A 27,941-nucleotide genomic window follows, 5' to 3' on the forward strand; every position below is an offset into this window, starting at 1 on the left:
TTTTGAGGGGGGAAAATGCTGACTGGAAGTATTTAATCCAAGAACATTAGTAAGAATTAAAAAAAAAAAAAAAAAGAAAATCAGAACAACTCTTTAGCACATAGGTTAGACATTTGCATGGTTAACTATATTTTTCTGCTTGGTCTTACACAATTCCTTTTGAAGTATGTTCAACCTATTCACAATTGCTCAAGTCTTATTGCCCTGAAGTCACTATTTGTCCTTTGGAAGCAAAGATTAGTGCACAACAGTTCTTTTAGACTCACTGCTAAGATGTTCTTGGTAGCAATAGCAATAAGGAAAACTCTACAAAAATATGAACAAACCTGTTATCTATCTGCTTATCAGCCCTCTGCCAGCGGTCTATTAGCTGGGTAACTTTGTCACAGTACTTTCCAATGTCCATGTCATACAGGGTGTATGACTGGCAAGACTGTGAGTGAATCTGAAGTGTTCTCTGCAGCTCATTTTCCAAGGTATTCAGTAGTGACTTCTTCATATTTAGGTCTGCTTTCATTTTCTAGAGAAAAAACCAAAATGTCATTTAATTTTTTCTGGAGAAGATACTGATACTTAACCAACTGAACAGCATGCACAATATGCTGGGATCTAAAGATGTTGTTTCTAACTCAGTAAGGTACGTATAGTGATGTCAGCTGAACTTAACCTATTTAAAGTGAAACACCTATTTTGGTACAATTTGGCTTAAAAATGTGTTTAAAGTTAGACTAAATAATTTTCCAAACCTAAGGTCTATGCTATCATATTCTGAAGCCAACATTTCAGTTTCTCTGAACTCTGCAGAGCAGTTACTAGAGCAGAATAAGAATCTTGCTTGTTCCTAGAAACAACTGACTAGAAAATTTCACTGAAGTATAAAAGATTTCTGCACTTGAAACAGCTGTGGAATCGAGCCTCAGGACTGGCATATCCAGTTTTTAAACATCTAAAAACCTGCACAGATTTTTTTTTTCCTATTTACATGTTTATAGACATCTTCCAGGGAGATGTTTCTTTACACACACACACATATTTGTTTAGGTACATATACTTGCATACTGTGCATCACCAAACAACACCAAATATACAGCACAGGCTCTGCCTTGCATCCCCCAGACACAGGGATGGCTACAGCCTTCAGTGATATGCTCAAGCTTTCTTTTTTTTTTTTGGTGTAGCTCAAACTTACACCAGCTAAGAACAACTCCCAGCAACTGAACTGCAGCTCTCATTTAATGTGATAAAAAGGTAAGCAGATTGTGCTCCATTTACACCACCTACACACTTTTCCCCTACTAAATGTAAGAACAGAAAACAATGAAAGAGTTCTTGTTCTCCCAAATGCATTCGGTGCACAAAAGGACCGGCAGATAAAGGCAGATAAAAGACTGGATCTGCAAGACAACTTTGTGCTCAGCAAAGCAGTTATTTCCCTTTTCCCCTTGTACAGGCTGGATACTTTTCACTCTAAGATTTGACATAGATTCTAGCAAAACCAGGACACACAATAATACTCAAATTCACTTGTTACACCTAGAGGACAACAAGGGTAATTAACAAGCCTGTATGCAAGAAAGGAGGTACTGCCTTCAAATCTACATTCACAAGTGATACAAATAAACATAGACAATAGTGTTCACAAATGGATTACAGAAACTTTCCATGCAGCTGCCCTTGCTGTGGGGGCAGCAACAACCAGGGTGTGGAAGAAGTAATAACCTATATATTCCTTTCAGTAATTTCATAGAATCACAGAACTTCCTGAGTTGGAAATGATCCACAAGAATCATTGAATACAACTCCTGGCCTTGCACAGGCCACCCCAAGAGTCACACCACATGCCTGAGAGCGTTGGCCAAATGCTTCTTGAGCTCTATCAAGCTTGGTGCTGTGACCACTTCCCTGGGGAGCCTGTTCCAGTGCTCAGCCCACTTCTGGATGAAGAACCTTACCCTAATATCCAACCTAAACCTCCCCTGACACAGCTCCTTCCTGTTCCCTTGGGTCCTATCACTGGTCATCACAGAGAAGAGATCAGTGTCTGCCCCTCCTCTTCCCCTTGTGAAGAAGCTCTAGGCAGCCATGAGGTCTCCCCTCAGTCTTCTATTTCCAGGCTGAACAGACCAAGTGACCGCAGCCACTCCTCATATGGCTTCCTCAAAGCCCTTCACCATTCTTGTGGCCCTCCTTTGGACGCTCTCTAGTAACTTCATATATTTCTTATCTTGAGGCACCCAAAACTGCACACAGGACTCAAGGGGAGGCTGCACCAGTGCAGAGCAGAGCAGGACAATCCCCTCCCTTGACCAGCCAGCAACACTGTGCCTGATTTACAAAACATTGTATGTCTACACATAAAATACAACAGGATCAGCATTTCCATCTCCTGTGGTTTTGGAAGGGTTTCCCCCAGCTCAATAGATCTGTGCTGGCAGCTACAAATTTTGCTTTGCTGTGTCCTTGGGTTTTGGCCCCTCACCTTCAGACAAGCCCGATAAGCCTCCACTTTATCAAGATCCAAAGGAACAGTCTCCTCTTCAGACAGTCTGACTTCAAAAACTCTGATCACATCTTCCGTTTGCAGAATAACCTGGAGCAGACACCTCAGTGCATTCAAGCTAAATTAAATGATACAAGACAAATCCATTATGGACTAAGGCAGGAAGGGTGATATTTTTAATTAATTGCAGATGATTGGCTAAAGAGAATAGGTAACACAAGAAATTTCTGTGATACCCATTCTTCTCACTTTCTTTTTTTAAAGTCTTCCAGAAAAGAGAAGAAATTAATGTAAGTGTTGTTTCCATCAACACGTACACAATTTGCAGAGAAGAAGGTGTAATTTTACACTACTGGTACAAAAGGCAGTTTTATGGACTAAGGATTAGGGGAGAATATGAATATTTATTGGTATAGCCTCAATTTACTTACCTGTCTAAGTAGCCAGCAGAAACACCATTGATATTTTCCAGTTTTTGAAAGAGGGCATTTATCTCCGATTGCAAGTACACATACTTCTCACACCCTCTGAAGTTAGGCAGCAAGTCCTTATGCTTATTGAGGGTTTCAGCCATTATTTGAGAGTCATTCTGCACCCCCTAAGGAAAAACAGAATGCCTGGTTTACACAATTTTGGTTGGCTGAATGATTGTTCTACAGCACATATGGAATTGGTCTCCTTATCCAAGCAGTCTGCTGTTACATAACCAGCTTGACTGAGGACTGAAGCAGTGGCTGAGCTTGCTTTTTTCAAGGCAAGCAATATTGAGCAGTTTCTTTTTTGTCCAAAATATGTCTTTTTGAGCATCTCCACTCCAAAACTCAGCTCTGACAAGCCATGGTCCTTCTGCTCTTGAGACTTTTGCAACCTCATTGCCTCACAGGAATTTCTCATATGCTGAACCTATAATCTTTTTGTACCAATCTTCTCTCCTTGGTCTCCTACAAATCTAAAGAACTAGCAAAGGGATAGTAAGTCTCGTGTATCCAGTCTGTATCCCACAGACAGCACTTTACAGGTAGGTAGTTAAGTGAAGTCCTTGAAAAGGATTTTAATGGCCCTCAGCTCTGGATGAGGCTTAACATGAACTCACAGCCACTTGACATCAGTCTTTCTGTATTCCTTGGCTGGCAGAATTTGACTTCTAAAATTCAAGAATCAACTTTTTCTAATTAGAAGCTAAATTCTAATCCAAATCATCATGATTAGCTCCCAATTGAGAATTTTCTGCACAGGATGTGTGTCTTTCCCAGCTGATCATAAACAGAACTGCAGCATGCTCTGCAGCACAGAGATGCTCAAAGTAAAACATCCACAGTTACCTCTAAGTCCTTTATTCTGGCTGAAAAGTCATGGGTAGCCCCTTGATCCACTCCAAGAGGAGCTCTTTGAACCATCTGAACCTCAGAAGCCTCAATCTGACGCCGAAGTTTCTGAAGCTCCAGCAGCAGCCAGGCCTCCTGCTTCTCAAGCTCTCGGTTTCTCTCGTTAACGATAATGGTGTTTGAGGAACCCACAGGACAGCTCTCAGTTGGGACCACTGTAAAATGAATTGGGTAAGCATCAACTGCCAGAGAACTGAGCACCCACATGCAGGAAGCCAAGGCAGTGCCCAAGCCATCCAAGCACCGAGCTGATCGGTAGAACTGAGCACAGGTAGAAGATCTGGGCCCTTAGGCAGCTGTTTCAGGGAATGAAATTTCTCCTTCACAAAAAAGTACACTTGCTTCCTGAAATGCAACAGTGAGATTTTGCTTCCTAATAAAATGTATCAGATGGACTAAATTCCTCTCATTCTCCCAGCAAGTTCCATGAATTTTGGAGGACTATTCCCAGATTCCCACCAAAGGAAGGAAGAACAAAATCTTCCCCTGTGCATGGCCAGTTCTGTTATGTTGGGAGACAGCAAAACAGTTCTTGAACATGTTCCCATTCATACATTGAAGAGAACATTTTCACATAAAAAGAATGCACCACCCACCACCTCTGGAACAAAGAAACCTCAGCAGTCCAAACTCTGCAAGAGCCAGAAAGACAACAGACCTGTTTGTGGCGGTCGTGGTTGATTAGGCAGTTGTATGATCAAGGTTTGGTAGTGCTTCTGAGCATCAGTGAACTGAGTCTGGATCTTTCGTTTGTCTTCATCACCAAACATCTCTGAGCCTTGGCTGTTCCTGAGGAATTCTTGATAATGGATCTCCAAGTCAGTTATTATTTTTTGGTAATCTTCCTTACGCATTGTTTTCAGCTGAAATAAGGAAGGAAGGAATTTTAAAATAAAAGAGAAAAAAAAATCAATTGGGGAAGTTTTATGACTAGTTAATCATCAAGGAACAAACTAATAAACCTATAAAAAACCCAAAGTAATCACGCTTTAGAATAAATCCTAACTAGGCTGCCTCTGAAAGTATGGTGCTAAGAGTACCATCAGAGTTAATCTATCCTTGTTACCATCATTTCGTAACTTAAGAGCAGTCTGAAATTCTACCTCTTACTCTGTTTATCCATGCCCTTGTACAGTGGGAACAGGTACAGCAAGTATGTAATAAATTCCTTTAGCTAATCTTCCTGCTAATCTGTATTGTGTTTGAGTAGGAAAGCATTTTGTTTCTCCTTTAACAAAATTACAACTTCCATATGTGTGAGTGTTTGTGCAACCCAGCAAAAGGAAGGCCCATGGTTTTGTTGAACATACATCTGCACAGGATACTGAAGGGTCTGCTTGGGACAGCAGACATCAAGTCATGGATGTCTCTGGTCTGCAGGCAAGGCCAGCTGGTGTCTTACCTTGGCAATAGTCATGGCTCTGATTTTCTCAATGTCAATCATGCAATAATGCCAGGACACCAGGCTCTTCATGTTGATATACAGCTGGTTCCACAAAGCTAAAATAGCTTCATAGTATTGCTCAATTCTGGCATGAGAAAAAAAAAAAAAAGCACGATCAAAATGCATCTATACTTGTAGCACAGCCACAAAACATCCCAAGAAACACTCACCAGATGTGGAGTGTGCTAAAACTCGTTCTCTACTTGAAAAAATCTTGGAAATTAATTTATACATGACTTTCATTATTATAGATGAGAAAAACCTCACAGACATTAACATTTAAATCTTTTTAGACCACAACCTATATCCCAGCAAGTTTCACTGAAGCATGTCTCCTCAAGTCAAGGTTCTAGTCCTTAATCCCCCACCCCTACAGGTAGGGGGAGTGTACTCTGATCAAAGCACAGAACATATTTTGTGACTGGTTGCTATTGTGGGTGAACTCTAATCCCGTGGCAAGTGTCCAAACCCAGGCAGCAACTCACTTGGTAGCAAGATCCACTGCTAATGGATTGGGGGGTGGGATGATAAGACTGACAGATGGCACCAGCATATCCACTCCTCCAGGGCCGGTCACCAGCCACTTGCTGCGCTCATTGTTGTCCTTCAAGATACATTCATCTCCTTTGCGCACCGTTTTCTGTAGGGGATGCACAACAATGTTTAGTTAAGTAAGGTGGGGCTTCCAGGAGAGACAGACAAGGAAGATACTTCTAGATCACAGAAACAGGAGTGCTTCCCAGCTGCCAGGTCTGGGTGCGCATCTCAGCTTCATACTGGGGCAAAAGATGAGTACAGATCAACCCCTTCTCCCTGAATCTGGTTTCCATGTGAAGAAAACCCAAAAAAGCCCAGGTGTGAGCCACAGAATTCTCAGAGCAGTTGCCAGTCTTGTAGATGATCAGACCTGGGGCTTACCCCGACAAACACCAAAGACTGACTGTGGACACATGGGCTGGTAAGCTATGCACCCACACATGGCTTTAAGCCAGTGAGCTGGAGGCACAACGATGTTCAGTGCTGCATCCATTATTTGCAAAGGGACTGGAAGTGAGTGCGGCAGAGCCAGATTCATCAGCTCCAACTGCCAGAAATCCTGACACCAGGCAGCCACGGGTGTGGCCATGGTGCAGGAAAAAGTACATAAGCAGAAAGCACATCTAAACTTACTGTTAAGTTAAAAATACAGAAATAAACCCAAGCAGCCCCAGTACTGAGGAGGAAGAAAAACATCAACATTCATTTCATATCCCATCCAGAAAAAAAGTGGGAATACCAATGGCTAACTGCATATTCCTCACTTTTTGTTAGATGAATTGTTCACCTAAGGATCCAGAGAGACACTGGAAAGATGAGCAATCACCAAAAAAAAAGGTGTGGATGCTGGGAAGCATCTGTATAACAATTTTAATCCTATTATCAACAAGACTTTTATGTGCTAATTTGAAATATGAGTATTAATGCTATTTAATAGATTAATAATAATAATCATGACAACATCTATTAACCAATCAGAACCTAGTTTGTTTATTCATAATGGCAAGAAAAGCAGAATTTCTTCTGTTAAAGAAGTTCAAGCTGACCAAAAGCAGATAAAGGGGTTACACCTGTCAGCTCAATGGTTTGCTTACTAAGTAATTTGCCATGTTCTAGTTTACATGATGTTAATTCTCAGCCAAAAAGGGATACAATACCAGATCCTGTTTGTAGTCACACAGAGCCTTGAGGATAATGGGCTTGTTACTTCGATAGTCTGGGTTACGCGGCTTCAGCTGCACAATCTTCTTGGATTTGTTCACCAAACTCTGCACCTGCCTCTTGTATTCAAGAATTCTCTCTCGTTCATTCTGCAAAGATTAATTGAATGTTAAAATTTTATTTTAAAAAGAAAAGGCATCTAGTTCCCACTGTTTTATTTAGAGAGGGATACATGTGGAGCTTATAGTCAGCAAAACTTACTTTAGCTCCAGTGGGATGACTGACTGGCCTACAATGTAACACTGCAGTTTTAAAAAGAGCAGAGAAACATCCAACTAAGTACCTTTGCAGCTCTGGCAAGATGCAAAGTTTGCAAAATTTGCATAGCAGGTTTTTAATCTTCAATGTGGTTAAAGTGGTGTTTAAGAAACACATGCATAAACTGAAAGAATCTAACAAAATGAATGCTAACCAAAAAAAAAAGGGAGCAACTACACTTTTAAATCTAACTTCATCAATTGGCCTTTTACACCACTGACCATTTTTTCTCCAATTTGGGACAGTAGTACTGAATTCATGATAAGCAAACAGCTAAAAAAGCTGACTTATATCCTTTCAAAGAGACTATGGTGATAGAGTGACATGATGAATCATTTATCAAATGCATTTATCCTTTGAGGCAAAATCTATTCTACCACCTAAGAATAAAAGTATTCATTTTTTTTTCAATTGTTAGCATGTCAGAAACTTGGCAATTTGTTGGACTCGTTACAAACTTAAAAATATAGTGGTCTCAAGTTCATACAGTACTGTATTTAAACACTGCAGTGCACTTGGGTTTACATTTGGTATCTAAAGAGGGCAGCTGATTTCCCAGAAAAGCAGAACATAATCCATCAGGAGAGTGTGACAGTACCTCCAGCTCTTTGATCTGCTCCAGCAAAGTCTGCAATGACATGCTCTTATCACAGATGAACTTCTTTCTGATAGAGTCTTGTAAGTTTTTCAGGTAGCACTCTGTGGCTTGGGCCTCTTCAAAGAACTATGGGAGAAAAGTTGTGAATTTGGCTGTAGCTCTTAAAAATGTCTGCTAAAAATGTATAGACTCCTTTAATGAGAAATCCCAGTTTATCTCTGGCTCAATGGTAGCATTTATAACGTGGCAACAAGTGTGCTATGCACAACAGATACACCTGTGATGGGAGCCATACTTTTAAAAAAAGTAATGTGAATTCTCCACATCACTACTCACCTGAAAGTAAGCCGCATTCTCCTTCAGATGAACATCAATACATTTGGTGATCTGAAGAATCCAGCTCCACTGAGTTTGCAATGTATCCATGTAGGCCTAACAAAAACAGTAATATGCACAACTCAGGCCACCACACTGATCTCTCTCCCACACCTAGACTCAACCAAAATTATCTACTCTCCACATAAATGCAAATGAAAAATCTGCTAAAACAAATTCATGCACACCAGAACAATGTAACTCATGCAAATGGTTTTGCAACTTCTAAGCATCCACCTAACTGAAATGAGTTAAATACCTGCTTGTGAGACACAAAGATAAATCTGTTCGTGACATGAATTTGTTTGATCAGCATAAAGCCCCAGGTATGTTAACAAAAAGGGGTGAAATACACAAAGTAGTGCAAATAAAGTATTTCAGCTGCAAATTGCCATGTTCTCTTTCTTTCAAGGAACACCTCCAAACATGATACTTTATGCTGGTTGTTTTTAGATTCAAAATACTCAAGCAGCCATAATGTATATTCTTTAAAAAACTACATGCAGCTTTCACTTCACTGCTGGAGCTTACAAGGATCTTTCTTTTAAGAAAGAAACTGACTACAGGAGAAATTGGATTTTATACAACATGATAACAGTTAACAAAGTAAACACACTGAAAAGCAGAAAGGATTAATTTTTTTTTTCCTTTTAGCTTCTTCAGTTGCAGGGTTCTTATGCACTCTTGAAACTGTAACAACTACAGCATTTCCTAACAAAATGAAGTCTTCCAAATTGTTGCAGCCTTTTTAATTAAAAAGTAAGTGTACATCAAGCTGTGAAAGCAAAACTGTCTTGGCTAAGCTGTAGAAAGGCACTATGAATTTCAGCTGCAGAAAGTATTTGCACCTGGATTAAACAGAAACCCTCAACAAAGGGTGTGGCTTTTATCAAAACATGCCTTCTAAGACAGCAGAACAGCAACGACATGCCTTCCTACCATAAATTCCACTGCACTGTAGTCAGCTCAAACGAGATACAGCAATTTCAACACACTCAGATAACTCCCTAAGCTTAGAATTAATTTTTACATGCATCTATCATCATGCAGTTGTTAATGGCCAGGTTTGTAGAGGAAGGTAGTAAAAATTATTAGAGCAGCTCATACGGCTGCGTGAAATGGACACAATTTTGGGCAGACAAACCCTTCCTGGGTAAAAATGCAGCATTTTGTATGTGGACTTTCACTGAGACTCTTTCCCATGTCACAACTAAAGGAGAAAGTGAAATCAGACTAAGTCTAACTCACCTCAATTTTGTCTGAAGCAGGGTGCTGATTGAGCACCAGCTGGTCACTTTCTTGCTTTAGCTTGTTGAGTTCTTTTTCTTTAAGCTCCAGTTCACTCATACGTTTCTAAACAACCAAAACACAGCATTAAACAAGCTCCAAAGGTACACTGCACAGGATGATTTGATTAAAATTTCCCAGATAGCTGTAACAATGTAAAATTATCCCCTCTAACACTATTGTGTTTCCATTAGGTGTACTGAAGTTAATTATGAAGACAGTAGAATCAAAGAAGGTGCAATCTTCTTGATTCTAGTCTCTAGGCTTGCAGCTTCACAGAGCAAAGCACACAAAGTTCTGCCTTTCTTAGGAATGATGGAAGCAAAAATGACTGCATTTTGCAACATCCAGAACAACTGAACTAAAAAAAAACCCACCTCCCTAACAGTGTGAACTTTCATTCCTTTTTCAATTTGGTGATCAGCACCAATGCTGGTTAAACAAACACACATGCTCAATTTCCCTACACACCCACATACGACAAGGAGCAGGGCAAACTATGTCTGACCATGCACTCTACGTGCTGCTGGCAGAACCACCAGAGGAAGAGAGCATAGCTCTGCTTCCCGGTGAGAGATAATCAGGGCCAAATACAGGGACCTCTGACCCCTGCATAGTCCTAAGAGGGAGAAATAAAACTGCTTGATTCAAGTCCCTTAGTTTGGCATGCCAGCACAAGCTGCATGTGATCACTGGTCCATAGTGGACTGTACCAAGAAGGCCGCATTCCAAGGTCAAAATAAACCATGACAACTCATTGAATGGGAGCAAAATCTTCCAAAAAATGTCCTGCTTTGCCTCAAAAGGTTATTACACAGTACTTAATTGAAAACTGTTGATAAAAAAACCCCAGGAACTTCAAAAGAGTGAAGAAACATCCTGTGATGAGTGTCTCCAAGAGAGGCTGTTCCTCCCTGACTGTTCCAAGAGGGCCCATGGAAAGCATGGGGAGGCTGAGCTGTCTTACAGAGAAGGACTCCTGCTTCCTAGCAATATCCGTGTTCCTGTCACTCCAGTCGTAGAGGAGCTCCTCTTCCTCACAGTCATTGATCCACATGATCTCTCTGCTGGTGGCCTGGATGAGGTTCTGGAATTGGCGAAGCTGATCCATTCTCTCAAAGGAGTATTTCTGCAAGGAAGTACAGAAATGAGAAGCCATAAATACATAAATGCCTGAGTTGGGTGGAGAAAGGAAAGTCAAGAGCACAGCACAGCATAGCTTTTTTTTTTAAGTAAAATAACAGGAAAACCCACACGTCTGTAAAATCTGTTGGCAATGGGCAGCAGATGTCCCTGGGTTTATTGAACCATGAAACCTGTTGGCAATGGACAGTGGACAACATGTCAGGATTTACAGAACAATGGGAACCTAATGTCAGCAACTTCTCAAAGTTATTTCAAACACACATGTAGCAGACAGGTAGGCAGGCAAGCAAAAAGGTATGGAGGGAAGTGCAAGAAATGTCTGAATATTTAACATCACTTTTACTTGCATTTGCTGCTCATAGTCCATCCTTGATGTTACAGCAGCATCTTTTGCACAGTTGACACTTCATGAAAACATTCATTGTCTTCACATCATAATACACATCCTGTTGCTTGAAATCAGACTGCCAGGAATCAGATTCTGATCCCAAGGGTTAAATAAACCATTTGCACAAGATTCTCGCTGTGTTTTACATGAAGATCCACAGCAGGGAAGATGAACAGCCCTACACAGAATTTGGTTCTAGTCCTACCTTTGAGTAACTTTTTAAGTTTCATATACAGCCTACTTTCATCACTATATTTATTCCCATTAAGGAGGTACAGTTCTACTCTTTGCCAGCATAGTGATCAACTCCCTGCACCAGGTGTAAACTAGAAACTTTCTTGTGAGAATAAGTCAATTATACAGCAGGCAATGAATTAATCTCAAGTGTGTGATTCAAAACGAAACTTTCAGAAACTACAAAGCACTGCTGAATAAAATTATTTAAATATGGATCAGTCACTGTGCCAAAACCTGAAGGGTCCCTTGACAATCACGTAGGTGCTAATAAAGCAAACAGGGTATCAGAAATGATCACATCCCATGCTTACCAGCAGGCCTTCATATTCTTCCTCCAGCTGATGAACCGCGGCCTTCTCCCGCTGGAACAGAGACAGCAAACACTTAGTGAGCCTTTTACAAGTTGCCTATTTGCTGGTATTTGCTTTACAGTGTCAATATCATAATTGCAGGTGGTAACCTGCAAATGCCTGCAAGAGACATCTGTCAGCAGCAGATTTGCTCCACTGGATGACTCAGGAAGAATAAAACCAAGGCTTGGACAAACTTACTACTCTCAGGGATGCTTAGTATATAACCAAGTCTGCACATAATCTGCAATACCAAAACAACACTCAAAACTGGATTTCTTTCTGCACCAAACTCCTAGACCAGCTAGTCCTAGAGCTAGCTTTGGAGATTATGAACTAGTATAAATTATGATGTGAGCAGACAGCTCCAGTCTTTATCCCTGTTTCATGCCCAGCCTTGGAACTGGTATTCCACAGGGCAGAGTATCACCTTTCCTATTTGAAGAAGGGAAAAGGGAGTAAAATCCTTTTCACTCTTCAGCTTGGTTGAGAGATCAGGGCCCCAGAACAGACTATCTTTTCTTTAGATTGAACTCTCCTCCCAATTAAGATAAAAGATGAATGGAAATTAAATAAGCCTTGTCGCTCCTATACTTAAATGCTGGGCTGATAGGGGAGAAAGTTAACAATTGCATTTTCAGTCACTTCTTTATTCCAATCCAATCACAAAACTCAGAGGGCAACAGAAGTCTCAGAGGAAAAAAAAAACCAAACTAAAAATAGTATCCACACCTAAGAAAAGTTTTAATCTTAGCCCAGAATTTGAACATTTTTCACAGAAAAAACCCCCATGACTCAAGGCTCCATCTTATTCTTTCACTTTCTTGTTTAATATATTCAGACAGCAAGTGAGAATAATCATTCTTAGTCATTCTTCTCACAAAAAAATATGGCAGTATTTATTTGCCAGCCTTGGTGCACAACAACAAAATGTCAAATAGCTACTAAATTTTCATTTTAAAATTCTGAGGAAAGAAGTGAAACACAAAATTATCACAGAATTAGGGTTGAAAGTGGTTGCTATCACAACACCAGTGCTTTCTGAAGAGAGGATGAACTTTCCAGCATTCCTTTTTTGTAGTGGAACACCAGTAAGACAATGCTATAAATCCAGACCAAGCAATGTGTAAGGGAGGACAGTAATTACCAGATCTGTTTTGACTTTGTCCAGGTGCCAACGATAGTCTCCGATGGCATTGTGAGTTCTCCGGTGCTCGCCAATTTGTTGTTCAATGGATGCTGCATCAAACCCCCACTTCACTTGCTCCATTTCAACCTAGGAGCAAGAAACAGGATTGGTACTTTCATTTCCAACATTACTGCCTAAAATGGAGCATAAAGGAATTCAACTGAAGGAAACAGACTATGTGGTAGAGAGTAAAACTGAAATAAACAGAAGTTCAGAATAGGGGGTTACAATTTCTCTAAATTGCCATGAATTAAACTGTGTGACAGGCTCCCAAAGCAGAAGAAACAAAATAGGAAAAATATTTCAGTTTTTTATAGTTAGACTAGATGAAGCACACTCACTAGTGTACTTTCATCTGGTTTTCTTTGGACCAAACTGTTATTTTATGTTCTACAGTAAAATTACATTCTTATCACTCTGAAAACAAATGACTTTATCAAACAATGCTATTCATGCAATTCATGTGACAATGCCCAGTTAAGTTCTATAGCCCAGTACATCAGATTTCCATTTTAATTTGGTCATGTAAACTTCAAAAACCTCCGTTAAATGGAGAAACACTAAATGAAAAAATACCCCACAGAAGCTAAACCGAAATGATTAGAAAACGTGTTGTTTGTCTTGCATTTTGGCAACATTTATTGTAGGATGCCAAGTGCAAATCTCTAGAAACAGCCTTGAGAACAGTAATACACCTGCTAACTACTAACCCAAAAACTGACTGCAGCTCCTTGTTTCATTTTTTTCAAATATTAAAAGCCACCTAACTCTAAATTCAGCTCCACAAACTCCAAATCCTCTTTTATGCTGCAAAGACACACTAGGGCTCTGTCTGAATGCCTGTCTGTGCACATGCCCAGTAAAGAAATAGGTATCTTAATCTTGGGTTGGGACTGAATTCAGTAATTACTAGCCTGGAGTCTAATCTCTATGAGTCAACAGATGACAATAAAGCCAGAACTCAGGCGTAGGGGTTCAAAGGCAGTGTTGAAAACGATCCAACAAACGAAACCATTTTTCATTCAGCCATTTAAAAGTTACAGGACTTTGACCCTTGTCGTTATATTTAAAGTCTAAAGAGACTGTAGCAACAGTGGCAGTCATGGCTGGCTGCCATATGTGAACAAAGGCTGTCTGGATTTCACTGCACTTTCCCTAGTTCTGCACTGGAAATTTGACCAACCCTCCCTACCACCTGATTCTCCCATCAGCAAACCATCCAGAAAAAAAACATAAAAACAGCAAAAAACTGCAGGTGCTCAGAACTTTTTCCCATTTCCACATTACTAGGGGAAACATTATCCTAGTCTCAATGTGAGCAAGTAATGGGACACAGCAAGTCACAACGGAAAGAAGCAGCATGGTGGCAAGTTCAAAATATATTTTCCCAGTGAGGTAAGTGCTTACTGGCCCCACCTCAGCTTTGCTGTAGGGATGAAGGCGAAGAGAGAGAGAGAGAGAGAGAGAGTCTATGCCTTCTACTTTCACAGGAGGTTTAGTGTGGGAACACAGCTATAAAGCACTTGCTTATGCTCCCTGTGTTTAGCGAGGGGTGTCTGAGCAGGGCATCACATGGTGTCTTTGGGAGGTGCAGCATGTTCACCATCTTTCATCACTGGAAGCATGCCCAGAGTCTGTCCAACATCACTCCTCAAGCCATGGATGATTAGCCTTCTCTCCCACAGCATGTGCAGAGCAATAACCTCTGCTGTTGCTGCCCAGGCACAATGCTAACACACATTGCAACACAAGGAGTGCACCTCCACTTCCCCTTCCCCCTCTAAAACATGCCACACTGAAAGACTAGAATATAACTAGCACTCACTTAAAAATACTGCAGCTCTACAGAGCTCTACCCTCCTCATCTGGTTTGTGTAAGACCCACCTGGCAAATGCTATACCCAGATAATAAGGATGGAATCACAAAGAAACAAACTAATAAAGAGAGATAAAAATAATGCAATTTCAAATTACAAGGAGTCTGCTAAGTGTGACTTCAGCCACCTTGTTCCATCCTCTCTACCTGTCCCTCAGAAAGGGCTGTCCAACCACAAACTCACAACTTTCACCTCAATAGCACAGAGTATGGGCTCTCAGTGTGTGTTTTCCACTCCACGTTACATTAGCAACAGCTGTGAATTGGCAAATTTGTTCTCAGAATGCAACAAACAGTAGCTTCAGCACTTCTGTGTGCATTTCAGCACTGACTTCTGACAGCCTAGTCCCATGGCAATCAGTTCTACCTCTCTGTGATAAAGACAGAGTAGAGGGGGAGAACAACTGTAAAACACTGGACAGTGGTTAAATCTGTGAAGATGGTCCTGTGTAAAGGGTTAAAATAAGTATGAATCAAAGGAAATCTGTGCAAGGAAGGAAGGAGGGAAATACTGAGCACAATAATCTCTAATGCAAATATGCCAATGCCTTTTGTGATGTTAACACCTGTGTTTCACTTAGCTTTCAAATTGAACTTCCACACCATTTCCTCTGCAAAAGAAGACCACGATCCATGTTTGGATTTCAGTGGGAATTCACTATATCTACAGTACTACAGGGTAAAAAAAAGGAACTTGGAATAACATGTGAGAATTCATGTGTACTTTTACTTTTCTACTGGCACCCAAAACATTACTACATATGAGGTGATGTTCATGAACAACACCAGGTTTTAGCATTGTCCCTGGGTTTTGCACAGGTTTACCTTCTGCTGCCTCATCCAGCTTAAACATTCACTTGTGACACGTTTCGTGTACTCATCCCAGCCTGAGCCACTCTGAGAGGAGAAGCAGCCACCACCTTTGGAGCTGGCCCTCCTGGCACGGGGAACACTGATGGCTTTGTACAGGGCACGCATTTGCTCCTGGAGCTGAAGCAGCCTGAAAGGCAAAGAACCACTTAGTGCCTGTGAGCAAAACACCCAGAAAACATGCAAACAATCCAATTTATCTCTCCTAATGGACCACCAACTATTCAAAACAAAGTGCTGAAAGCAAAGACCACGGAAAAAATATACTGACTAAGATTTCATGGAGATAACTAAGGCATAAATTTCTATCAGAAATATATTACTGCAAGGCCCTTCTCCATGTTAGCATGACCAAACAGATTTAGTTCCACCTTACTGATTTCTATCACATCCTGCAACAACAGGGATACTTGAAGTACCACAAACTTCTATCAGTCACATTCCCACCCCCAACCCTTCCCTGACAATACCTTTTCTGATACATGTCACAGGGCTGGCCCATCTGCCTCATCTCTCTGATCAGCCCATCCAGGATGTCCATTTGTTCATTTGCCTGTGCAAAACAGTCTTCCAGGTCCCTGTTCCCTCTAAGTGGGACACCATCCCCATATTTCAATTCCTAAAGAAAAAAAAAAGATGGGAGATTAAATTAAATATTCATAATCTAAGCTTCATTTTGGTTTTCTTAAAAGAGATGTTGTGAGGACTGATTTTTTTTCTTAGGAAGCCTGGAAAGTTTCAACTGCCAAATCTCTGACTGCCAGCTTTAACCAGCAGAAGGCCGACTAGCAAGGATCCACAGTCACTGGAAAGTTCTTATTAAAATAAAATATGGAATAAAATTATTAAAATGTAATACCAAGCAGAACTTTCCATAAAGAACAATCTTGATGTTTATGTCAGTGGAGCCAAGGCTTCACATGGTGTGCTAATTTCTTAAGACATTATGCTTTTGTGTTTAGAAGATGAGAAGGAAATACTGTCCTAGTAGGAGATGGTGGATATTGCTCCTGATTTTCCACAAGTTTCCCATAGGTTCTAAGACTTCCCCCTCCTGCAAAAACATGAGTGGTACCATCTGCCTGGGTCCAGCTCTATGCCCCATCACATTTGCACCTTATCACCCAAAGTCTAGGCAAATCCATGCACCCTCTCAGTGCAGTTGGACCAGCATAGTCATGGTGTTTCAACCAGGAAGACATGGCTTTTTGACCTCATCCCACACTGACACAGCCATGCTGAACAAAACATAAGGCAGCTGTGACCTGATTTTGCAAATAAAATGTTATGGACCTCATTGTTCTGTCCCTCAGAAAGAAAAGAAATAAACAAAGTAAGCAATGCATGTTGTGGCACCAAGCTGGAACTAAACATATCTTTCTTTCAACTTCACTGGAATAATATTAATCCTGAACAAAAGGCAGTATTTACTCTGGCATTGATTTTTATATAAACATGCTCACACGTCCTGTATCTCTGAAAAGGAAATGAACTCCTAACCACAGAGTTCATTTCTGAAAGAATTTTCTGTCCACAGAGGGTCCAAAAGTGTGCATTAAATCACATCTACTGCCAGAACTGTGAATGGGTTTCACATCTCAGTGGCCTCAACAGCAGGATGCACTCACCACCCTGCACCTCCTCTGACTTCAGCAGGAACAGAGGACACCCCATGTTTGCCAGGAGTGAATTTAGCATCAGTGAGCAACCCACCCCCAGGCACTCTGGGTTTGTACCAGCGTAGCATACTGCAGAGATTATCTGTATGTATTTGAGCTGAAACAGCCAGGAGGATTTTAGTCTAGTTCCATTTACTTCTTTAGCAATCCTCTGGAAAAATAAAATAAAGGTAATGAAGGTATTTCCACTAAGAGAGTATGAGTAGTCCTAACACTAGTAACAGGTGTTTACACTGACAGTGGTCCTGATCTAAAAGTGAAAAATAAGATGCAGTAGAATCTTTTTGAGGGTGGGTTTGGTTTTTTTTTAAAAATCAAGAAGACCCCTTTTATTAACCAGATACATTTCAATCAGTTTTACTGAATGGAGTACAGAGGGAAGAAGGAGACCTAGGAGGGAGGTATGTTATTTCACTCCCAGTTGCCTCACACAAGAAGCTGAACGGGGAGAAAGGAAATGAAGAAGCAGAGCCTGTGAGTCCAGATAACAACACGGAATATGTATGTAATATTCATAATCACTTTGGGTAAGAAGAACAAGAAGCACTCACAGGCTGCACTATGAGCTCGGCTCGCGTCAGGCAATCCGAACAGTTTTGCAAAAGCTCCTGGATGGTGTTCTGGCGTCTGGACATGGTGCAGGTCCCATTCTGACTGTTGTGGGGGAGAAGAAGAAGATGAAGTAAATACAGAGGAATTGCACATTTTGAAGAAATACAAGAAACACAAATTCAGAACAGCTAAGAGAAGTTACACGGAATAATCCACCTCCTTTAGGTTCACAGAGACACACACACACATTAACTGCACTGTGAAATTTTAATGACAATTCCACAATGGCAGACCCACTTTATAGTTCTGCAGTAGCAGGCATGGACTGACTTTGCCACAGGATAGAGTAGAACATGGAAACTGGCATGCCATAAAAGAGAAAGTTTTTCTTCCAGCACAGGTATTTGTAGCTTTTATAGAGAAAACTTTGGCAGCATTAACAGCGAGAACAAATTATTCACAATCTTCGTTAAAGTCAGTACATTAGAGCATAGTCTTTGTGTGATGTAATTGTTCATGTTATCCCACCAGCCATCAATGTCAGGGCATACAAGGAAAGCAGGATCCTTGGCTACGCAAGCACATGAGCACACAAGTCCACACAAGTGTAAGAAGGGCTCTTTTATCAGCAGAAATGCACAAAGCTAGTGCAGTGTCTTAGGAATTAATTGCAAGATACACAAGCTACTACAAAAATAGATGTAGGGCCTGGAGTCAGAGAACATGCTTTCTTACAAATACATAAAGCATGAGTTTGAAGTCTCCAAGTAAAACTCCAGAACTTCCCAACACTAGTGGGAAAAAAAGCCAAGGCAGGTAACGGTGTCATTACTGTTGTCTTACACATAATCTACTGCATCCATACTGCCAGAACGTTGCTTTTTCAGTGCTTAGGATTCAGCCACCAAAGTGAGCCACTCTTAGTTGAATGGGGGTGAGGTGCTTCAAATGAGGAACCATTCCTTGGTGATGGGATCAGACCTCCCAGGCAAGCCTGGGCGGCTCCTAAAACCAAACACTTGCCAGTGAAACTGAAATAAACCACTAACAGACAGTAAGAACTAAGGTGTTTCCAAGCCTTGCCTAGTTTTCTGACTCCTGTGCTCACAGTAGGTAACCTTTTCCATTACAAATCACTGAAGAGTCAAACATTCCTTACAACACTAATGCCAAAAAGACTACTAGTGTGAACCTGTCCAACTCAGAGCCAAGCAAGCAATCTGGATTCAATGGAAATCTTTCCACTGATTTGAACAGACTCTGACCATTCTTCACAAAAGGAATTGTGACAATAAAAAAAACTCAGCAGAACTGTCCTTGACAAAATCACTGGAGGGGTGAGAAACACTCTATATTGTTAAGAGCTCCTCTGCAGCATGTGCAGTTGATGTATCAGCAGCCTGCTGTTCTCGTATCAGCTCATCTGGAACAAATGCAAAAGGTTTGAGCAACTTTTCAGCAGCTTCCCCCAATACCAGGGAACAGACCCTCAAAGATGTAAAGACAAGACTGGAGAGTCACTGGGTGACACAAAACAAGCTGTACACATGCAGCCCCCGGCTTGTACTGTGACCCTTTGGCTGCACAAACACTGTGCCCTACTGTGCTATGCACCCCTGTGTGTCTTGGAAACAGCTTAAAGGAAACAATTATGAAAAATAACATATGGGTCTGATTTTGTGCCAGGCTCCATGTCAGCTGCCTTTTCTAAATCATTCCTTCTCCTTAGGCATCGCTGCTGTGTTTAGATATAGAAATATCTGACTGCATCTGAAATTTACATTTAATTACGCCCACAATTATTCTCATGAATGAAACATAATAAAGAAGAGAAAGGAACCTTCCAAGCAATTTTCTCTTTTTAGAACACTGGAAGAGTATTTTTTCTTGAATCACTTTTTCCGTCATGTTCTGGCAGCTACAAATGCTGGAAATCCATTAATGCCAAATGAACTATAGATGGTGACCAGATTTATACTGTCATCAATCAGTCTATCTCCACTGGCTTCAGTGTAACTTTACTGAACTCAAAGACATCACTTCACCATGACAAGGTCTAAACAATAGCTATTATAGTTAACATGGTAAGAAAATGGGAAAAAAAGCCATTTTCAAGTAAATCAAGCTATTAAAACAAATTAAAATATAAAAAAGTAGAAATACAAGCATTTTGTGTTCATCCTAATGCCACATCCATAATTATTGTCCAAATAATTTTAAAAATTAAAAACCTGAAGATAGTTAAATATAGATGCACAAAATTGTTTCAAAAGCAGAAGCAGAGGCCTTGAAACGAGAGGCTTAAGCACATCCTATCTAGGTCTTCAAATAAAGATCTACAAGTTACTTGTTTACAGTTCACAGGGACCTTCACAAAAAGAAAGCAGCACATATTTAAGGCTCTCCAATCCAGTAGATAAAGATATAACCAAAATAATGGCAGAAGTCGGAGCTATACAAATTGAAAACAGAAAAGAGCACACTATTTTATTAATGCTGCTTTTAACATCTTGGATGTTATCTTTGTTGTTAAAAAGCTAACCAGTTTTGCTAGTGAAAATATGGAGATCAATCCTATGATAATGATAAAAAGGCCATGGCCTGTTAGAGGCATTGGCTTTCAAATCTGTCAGAAGACCAAACAGAGCTACATGGGGCTAGCGGGGCACACCCAGAGACAGCAGGTGCCAGCACAGGAGTTGATGTTTGATGGCATAGCTCCACCAAGCCAACAGGAATCAAGGACTTCAAATCTGAAGGGGATTTAGCTGTACAAATATGCTTAAGGGCATAAATCAATCTCTGAACTTAAAATATAAAAATACTTAGCGAGACTATACCTCAACATACATATACCGATGTTGATACATCAGATGGCACTAGCACAATCTCACAGGGACACATCTTCAATACTTTTCACCCATGTGACAGGAAGGTACTTCATTAGCAGTGTCAAAGTCTCTCAGTACAATATACCTCTTAATGAAGCCAACAGGATGAGCAGATCAAAGCAGAAACTCCAATTCAGAGTAATAAGACAACCAACCCTGAGGCAGCAGGAAACAGACAGCCAAAGTAAAACTGTATCCAACCCAGAAAACACTGGACCAAAGAAACTGAGGCAACCCCTGAACGTGCTGGACAGCATCATAGCATGGAGGCAAGAACAAAGCTGGATTTTTTAAGTAAAACCATGTAACCTACATGCTACATAAAAATACATTTCTGCCTCTCACAAAAATGTAGGATACCAACAATCCTCAGAGAACACAGATTAAGTGGATTACTTTACATGGTATTTTGTTGTATTTGTTGTTGTATCTCTGTTGTTTTGTCTGATTTTGTTTACATGAAACTGAACAAGTTTAGAGTAATGTTTGGTCACTATAACACCTACTGCTGCTGTGACAATTTGATTTAACTCTGGCAGTGTCTAAACCTTGAACCTATGAATAGAATCCTGCTGTATCAGACACTGCAGGCACACCAGGCAGTGAAAATATGGGCAGATTTTTCATCTGTTTTACTGCCCCTCTGTAAATACAGCATGTGTTATCAACCATTCCAGCAGAAATTGAAAGAACTGGAGGCTGGTCTTTCAGCAGGACTCAAAACAAAAGATTGCAGGGTCTCCTACTAATAAATATATACATTTGCAATAACCTGACAATTTGCTGTGCTGCTTTGGTTTTGTAAACCCCACAGAACAGTGCTGAGTGAAACAGCCTGGACTGCCTCAGACCTTAACTATGTCTTTGTCCCTACAACTCATTTTAGATCATGGCACTTATTTGGAAGGAAACTCATGAATTTCAAAAAGATCCTATTAAGCAGAGTTCTTTATTAAAATAATTTTAATAGTCATTAACTATTAAAGGAACAAAGGAAAACAAAAGGGGGTAGCGTCTTCATTTTAAAATTATGAAAACAGTTCAAAACACAGATGAATTGATTTTATTTGGGATGTTAAAATGTAGGCCTGTTGCTCTCTACTATCAGAAGAGCCCTAGGAAAAGCATAGCATCTCCCTGTCGTCATTCCACACAGGAGCCACCCTGTTCAGTGCATGTCAAGGCAGAACACATTGCTCCCTTGCTATGCTCCTGCTCTCCCTGAGAAATAAGAGGACAGCCCAACCCCTGCTGCCACTGGCATTTGGGCAGGATAGCAGCTCAGACAACAGCTCCCTGCTGGAATATACCCCGCCTGAGCTAAACTCAGCCATTACTCTACTGTTGAATCCCAAGTGTCTGAACTAGGATTTGTGTTTAACTCATGAGCAGTACCAGTGAATCTCACAAGACCCTCAGCTCTACTGAAACAAGAAACTATTCCTGCTTTTCCTAAAAGGGGCTGAGAAACATGCTCAAGGCTACATGATGAGTTATGAGAGTTGAGACAGACGTCAGCAGTGCCCACATCCCCCGAGCACAGCTGCCACTGACTTATTCAAGCAGTCAAAAAATTATTCCAAGTGATGTTTTTTGAACAGATCAAATATCTTCTCTAAACACTCAGCTTGCACCTTCACAGGCCCCACATGGCAGCTGATGTCATCACTGCAAGGATGACAGGAAGAACCCGAGGAACAAGACAGAAAGCCAGCTACCTTCTGCTTTCTCATCTGCCTCCTGCTGCTGCAAGACCTGCACACCCCAGCACAGTCACCTGGACTGTGGGGGCTGCTCTGGTGTCTGCCTTTGCTACTACACATCCAGAGGCTGCTGGGTTATCCAGGGTGCGATCAGTGCCCAGAGAAGCAGGGCAAAGGAGACACAGAGGCACATCCAGCAGTTCTGAGGGGCCTTCCCACAGCTTCACAGCTCCCTATAGCTTTGGAAGCACAAAGAGGTTGCTCTAGTCCTGAAGATACTATTTAAAACAAATCAGAATAATCCACAAAACTTTCAGCCTTTAAAAAATTCAAAGCTTTTAAATTATTTTTATTCATTCAAAAAGTGGAGGAAGCTTTAAAAGAAAGTCTTTTAGCAGATCCGGAGTACTGAGTGATTCCCATAACTCAACGAGAGCAAAAAAATAGTGCTTCTTTTTCTTCACACTTCCCGCCCCCTCCACCCAAACTTGTTTGAACAAGCAAAAGATTCATAAAGGGATTACCTGGTATGCCCAGGGTAGGCAAGTCAGAAGAAAAACCTGACCTGGAATCTGCATTCCCAGCACAGTGCCTGCACATACCACCGGACCAAACCACCACCCATCCGCCACCACCTGCCAGCTGGAAAACGCAATGGCATAAAGGTGGTGAATCATAACATCCATAAGAATATAACCAGGAATTAAAATGCTGTTGTCCAGTTTTCTCCCTCCCACCTCAAAGAAGGCGAATACAAACTGTCAAATCATCAAGAGTTTCGTAACTGGGCTCTCCCCATATGTCTGCTCTAACTAGGACCAGTTTTGGCACACCACGGCCTCACCAAACTAGTCCCATCTGCCAAGCATGCACATAGACTAGGGCACGATGGCTGGAAACCTCAAAAGACCTCTGCATCTGGCACAATCAGGCTCTAAATACCATTACAAATGTGCAAAAACTTGGGAGTCACTAGTGAATTACTGAATTATTAAGACCCCTGAGTCTTAGTGCCTTTGCAGCATGCAGGCTTTCACAAGCGATCGAGCCACACCTGTTCACAGAGAATCCTCGTGCTTTTTCCCACTGGTATGAATCACCAGGAGCAACAGAAGCGTTCCCAAAGGCCGTACCTGCCCGATGCAGCAGGCTGCTCGCACGCTGCCTCACCCACCTCCGCCTCGGAGAAAGGGAGGTGCCAAACTCTGGCTCTAGCGTGGACCATGGAAATACACCTCTGCTGGAGAGCAGCCGCTTGAAACGCAGCAAACCCCCTTCTCCTGACAGAGGCTTCCACGCCTGCAAAGGCACGGAGCTCCGAACCTCACGCACGTCCCTACGGAACAGTGACCTGGGAAAGCGCAACCTGAGTCTCTTGTCACGGCGTGGCAGCGTCACCATTTCCCTGCCAGCCCGAGCGCGGCGCAGGCTCTGCCGGCAGGGCAGGTATTCCGCAGCGATTCAGACACATTCCTCCCTCGCCGTCTGAGCAGCTCAAAGGGGAAGTTACCACGCCAGCTCTACCACCACTCAGCTTAGCCAGGACTCTACTACAGATCCTTGCGAGACTGATGGGAAAGGCAAAAGCGTGGCTTTGAGTCTGTTTTCTCCACGTTTACTTTGTTTCTTGGTTCCTCAGAGTAGTGTCAGGGCAGGTGATGTAATTTCTAACTCCTGTCCTAACTTGAAGAACAGAAGTTACGTTAATCCTTAAGTAGAACCGTGTAAATTAATTTATGTTCATGTCACCCAGTGACCGTGAATCCTAGGCTATTTTTTTCCCCTAATCTCAGAAATGACAAATAAAACTGCAGAACTTTGCATTTTTTTCTTTTCTCTCATGGTTTATCAGATTTTCTATCTCCATAGCAAAGACATTGATAAATATTTGACTGATGAATTGGCAGTTTAGCAGCGTGTGACTCACTGTCAAGCTGACTATCTGTACTCCGGGCCAAGCTCATCCTGAGTTCCCAAGCCAGAAGAAACCGGGAATGTTGTAAAAGCACCTCGCTGAGCCCTAAGGGTAGGGAGCGTCTCATATTGCTCTATGAGTAATGTAATACTCAGCACAGACTTGTTTGGCAGAATACGCCCCAAAACTTACAAGACTAGACCCTAACTTGAATCCTGCTGCGTTTAAAAATTAGGGTAGAGTGATCTTCACCATGGAAAAAAGAAGCCTCCGTTTTCTGAGTTCAGTAGATGCCACTAAACTTTGGCACTGAGTATGTCAGGTTAAATGCAATCAATAAAACCAATTCCATAGATGACGGCCCTGATCCCAATAGCACAACATGCAGAGGATTTAGTGGATTTTCTGCACACAACACACGTGCAAAATCAGGCAAAACTGCTTTTTTCATTAACTGACAACAAACCCCTTGTTTTGAGACACATTTTAACTCAAATCAGCACTGCTTAAAAATAAACCTATGCAACTTTGTAAGGTGGCAAACACACATACTCTGTTGCAAAAAAATATTAAAAGTATTTGGTACAGTCAGATTTTTTCACATAAACCAATATGTAAATGCATAAATATACTTTTTTTTTTTTTTAATCTCAATAATAATTGCCTTTAGTTCCACTTTCATTGCAACCTCCTTGCCAGGCATACCTTCCCAAAAAGGAGATATGAATATTATGTAATAAAAAGCAAATGAAAAAATGTTGACATAAGGTTGTTAACTTTTTGATCAGGTCTGTCCTTTCTACTTTTGCTACACCACCACTGAATGCTACAGAAAGAAGAGCCTAACAAACTACAGACTGGCTTAAAATATGTAACTATATAGCCAAAGAATGCTAAATTAAAGGAAAGCATTTCTCCTCTAGTGAAAGTCGGGAGTGATATAGAGATCACCCTAATGAATCCAAATATAGTTGCACCAGTGTAAAGCGAGGAAAAAGAGAATGGCCAGGAAGTAACACACACTGCCATTCATTTTTCATGGCTGTCTCTTGTGAACAGTAAAGGTTTTTGCAATGAAGCACCACTAGCGAAACAAATCCTCACACATGAAACGCAGCAGTGGCATTTTGGAGTCCTAGTGTGTGCACTCCCCAATGGGAAAGTACTGAATTGTTCTTACTATACAGCAATAAATAGATATTCTCATACTACTGTATCGGTAACTAGATGTGGTCTAGCTGTAATTTGTTGTAACTAACTTACCTATGCACAAAACAAACCGAAAGTCAAACAAAGAACTAAAACTAAGAACTGGGCAAAGTAATAAACAAAAAATATGTAGAATGCAAGTTTTGTCATTCATTCAGTGGTGCTCTAGCAACTGATCTGACATACCTAAGCAGAGCACACTGTGCTCTCTAAGATAACGCTACTTCTCTACAGTTGATCTCTACTCTCATTGATCTGCTTGACGTAAAAAAGCCTGCCTTTTCTCATCTGCTGTTTATTTACTATGTCTGTTTAATTCTAACCCTTTTGCAATCTAATTATGTACTGTACATAAAATTAGGGCTTAAATTCTAGCACAAAATACATGACAGTGCTTCTGCATCAATTCCTTAGTCAGCAGCATCCATAATTAGACCAATAGGTTTAATACAGCCATTCCATGCACACAAACCAGTCACCACCAGCTGTGCTTTGTATGGGTGCTGTACCATATGCCAACGCTGCTTCCTTCAGTGACTGTAACTGCTGCCTGCATTTTAGTCCTGTGAACTCCCAGACAAGGAGATAAGTGGAGAAGTCTTCATGATTACTGCACTCTGCAGAAAGTCCTTGTCAGACTTGATGTGCACAGATTGCTGGTACAGCTGCATCCATGAGAACAGACATTCCCCAAGCCAGGATTCACAGCTGGCACCCTGCCTACAAGACCTTGACTGTGCTCACAGCAACAGGACAAGCAGAAATTTAAAAACGTAACAGGCAAGAAGAGCAAACCGATGTTGCTTGTCCTGTATCTTTGCCCCCTGCCATCAAATGTCAGGGATCGCTCTATAAAAGATCCTGACTTAAACTCCCAAGCCTCGCACAAGCTAGAAACAAACTCAAAAATTAAAAAGAGAACAATTCCCACTACTTAAAATGGTTTTATAGCCCTAGTCATGCAACTGTTGGGGAAGGCAGCGCCTGGGTGCATGGGGTATAAAACAATTCACTTCAGTTCGGCTTGTTTTGCATCACTGAGCAAAGCGGGGGTTTATCAGCAGAGAACTGTTGGGTCAATACAGCCAGCATAGACCCATTTACAGCCCTCAGCGCAAATGGGAGACACAGTTTTTAGTCCTGTTACTCTCTTCAAAGGAGAGTCACCACCAAAAGCGGTTTTCAAAAAGTAAGTTCTTCGCTTGCGTTTAAAAGCCTTTTAGAAGTTAAGACGCCTCAGGGAGGAACAGGAAAAAGAAACTTGCAAGCTTGAGCACCTAGGGAATCCCACCGCGAGCGGGCTCACGGCAGCTGTCCAAAGGCGGCCCCGAGGGAGCGGGGCCGGGGGCCGGCTGGACCCGCACCTACCCGTATCCATCGGAGGCGTAGTCCCCGCCGTAGGTCTTCTGGTAGTAGTAGGTCTTGTGGGTGTGAGTGGTGGTGCCGCCGCCGCCGCCGCCGCCGCCGCCCCCCACGACATGGGAGCTCATCTCGTAGCGCAGGTCGGTGCCCGACTCTGCCCGCGCCATCCGGCCCAGGGTGTTGATGCGCGGGTGGGACCCGCCGTTGATGCTCATGGTAGCGGGGGAGCCGCCCGGGGCGACGCGGGGCGAGGGGCGAAGCGACGGGGACGCTGAGCCGGACCCGACGGCAGGAAAGGCATTCACGGCCGGCAGCGCCCGCCGCGGTGCCGCCGCTCCCTCGCAGTCCGCCGAGGGCCGGGGAAGGGCCGGGAGCCGGGGGTCGGGGCGGCCCGCAGGTGAGGGCAGGGCAGGTGCGCTGTGCGGAGCCGGGCGGGCGGCGAGTGCTGCTGGCGGCGGCGGCAAGAGCGGAGGTCCGGTCCCGTCCCGTCCCCTCCCCGCCGGTAGAGGAAAGGCGAGGCCACACCTTTCCGCGGTGGTTTTAAGCGGCGCTCCTGGGCGTGGAGCCGCGCCTCGCCTGCGTTCTCCGCGCCTCCTCGGCGGCCGCCCCGGGTTCCGCCGCGGCCCCGGCCCCGGCCCCGGCCCCGGCCCCGGCCCCCGCCCCGCCGCGCCCGGCGGCCGCCGCGGTGTCGCTCCCCGGTGGCCGCCTGGGCACCGCACGGTCTTTGTCACCGTCTCACCGGTGTTTCCACCACCTTCCTCAGTGCGTGTGCTGCCCTCAGGAGTCGCCAGCGGAGGTTGGAGCCCGCTGGAAACTTCCTCCCGACCGGTACCGTGTTTGCGGGCTGACGCTTGCCCTGGAGCTGCGTCCGAAGCCCCGGGGCGTGGGGCGGCTCACCCGAGGGCTGGGAGCGCTGCGGGGAAGATGGACGGGGCCGGGGTTCCCCCGACGCCAAACACCTTCGTGCCT

The 27,941-nt window shown here is 42.5% G+C and overlaps 1 protein-coding gene across 3 annotated transcripts in view; it reads right to left on the reverse strand.

The window, feature by feature from the left end:
- Window positions 1-27,483, reverse strand: part of LOC125328662 (desmoplakin) — a 39,221-nt gene extending 11,738 nt beyond the window's left edge. The window contains exons 1-18 of one of the 3 annotated variants that reach the window (XM_048309664.1): window positions 26,979-27,483; window positions 17,892-17,994; window positions 16,132-16,280; window positions 15,617-15,791; window positions 12,874-13,002; window positions 11,688-11,738; window positions 10,573-10,734; window positions 9,567-9,671; window positions 8,280-8,375; window positions 7,944-8,069; window positions 7,024-7,176; window positions 5,815-5,969; window positions 5,288-5,414; window positions 4,544-4,748; window positions 3,823-4,040; window positions 2,932-3,098; window positions 2,480-2,618; window positions 327-520 (exon numbers count right to left, since the gene is read on the reverse strand). In XM_048309664.1, the coding sequence (XP_048165621.1) occupies window positions 327-520; window positions 2,480-2,618; window positions 2,932-3,098; window positions 3,823-4,040; window positions 4,544-4,748; window positions 5,288-5,414; window positions 5,815-5,969; window positions 7,024-7,176; window positions 7,944-8,069; window positions 8,280-8,375; window positions 9,567-9,671; window positions 10,573-10,734; window positions 11,688-11,738; window positions 12,874-13,002; window positions 15,617-15,791; window positions 16,132-16,280; window positions 17,892-17,994; window positions 26,979-27,187 (2,663 nt within the window). In that variant the 5' untranslated portion in view covers window positions 27,188-27,483. The remainder of the gene's footprint in view (window positions 1-326; window positions 521-2,479; window positions 2,619-2,931; window positions 3,099-3,822; window positions 4,041-4,543; window positions 4,749-5,287; window positions 5,415-5,814; window positions 5,970-7,023; window positions 7,177-7,943; window positions 8,070-8,279; window positions 8,376-9,566; window positions 9,672-10,572; window positions 10,735-11,687; window positions 11,739-12,873; window positions 13,003-15,616; window positions 15,792-16,131; window positions 16,281-17,891; window positions 17,995-26,978) is intronic. The other 2 variants (XM_048309682.1, XM_048309673.1) reach the window with 2 other exon arrangements.
- Between the last annotated feature and the right edge of the window lie 458 nt (window positions 27,484-27,941).

The sequence above is a fragment of the Corvus hawaiiensis genome, chromosome 1 (assembly GCF_020740725.1).
Source record: "Corvus hawaiiensis isolate bCorHaw1 chromosome 1, bCorHaw1.pri.cur, whole genome shotgun sequence".
Lineage (NCBI taxonomy): Eukaryota > Metazoa > Chordata > Aves > Passeriformes > Corvidae > Corvus > Corvus hawaiiensis.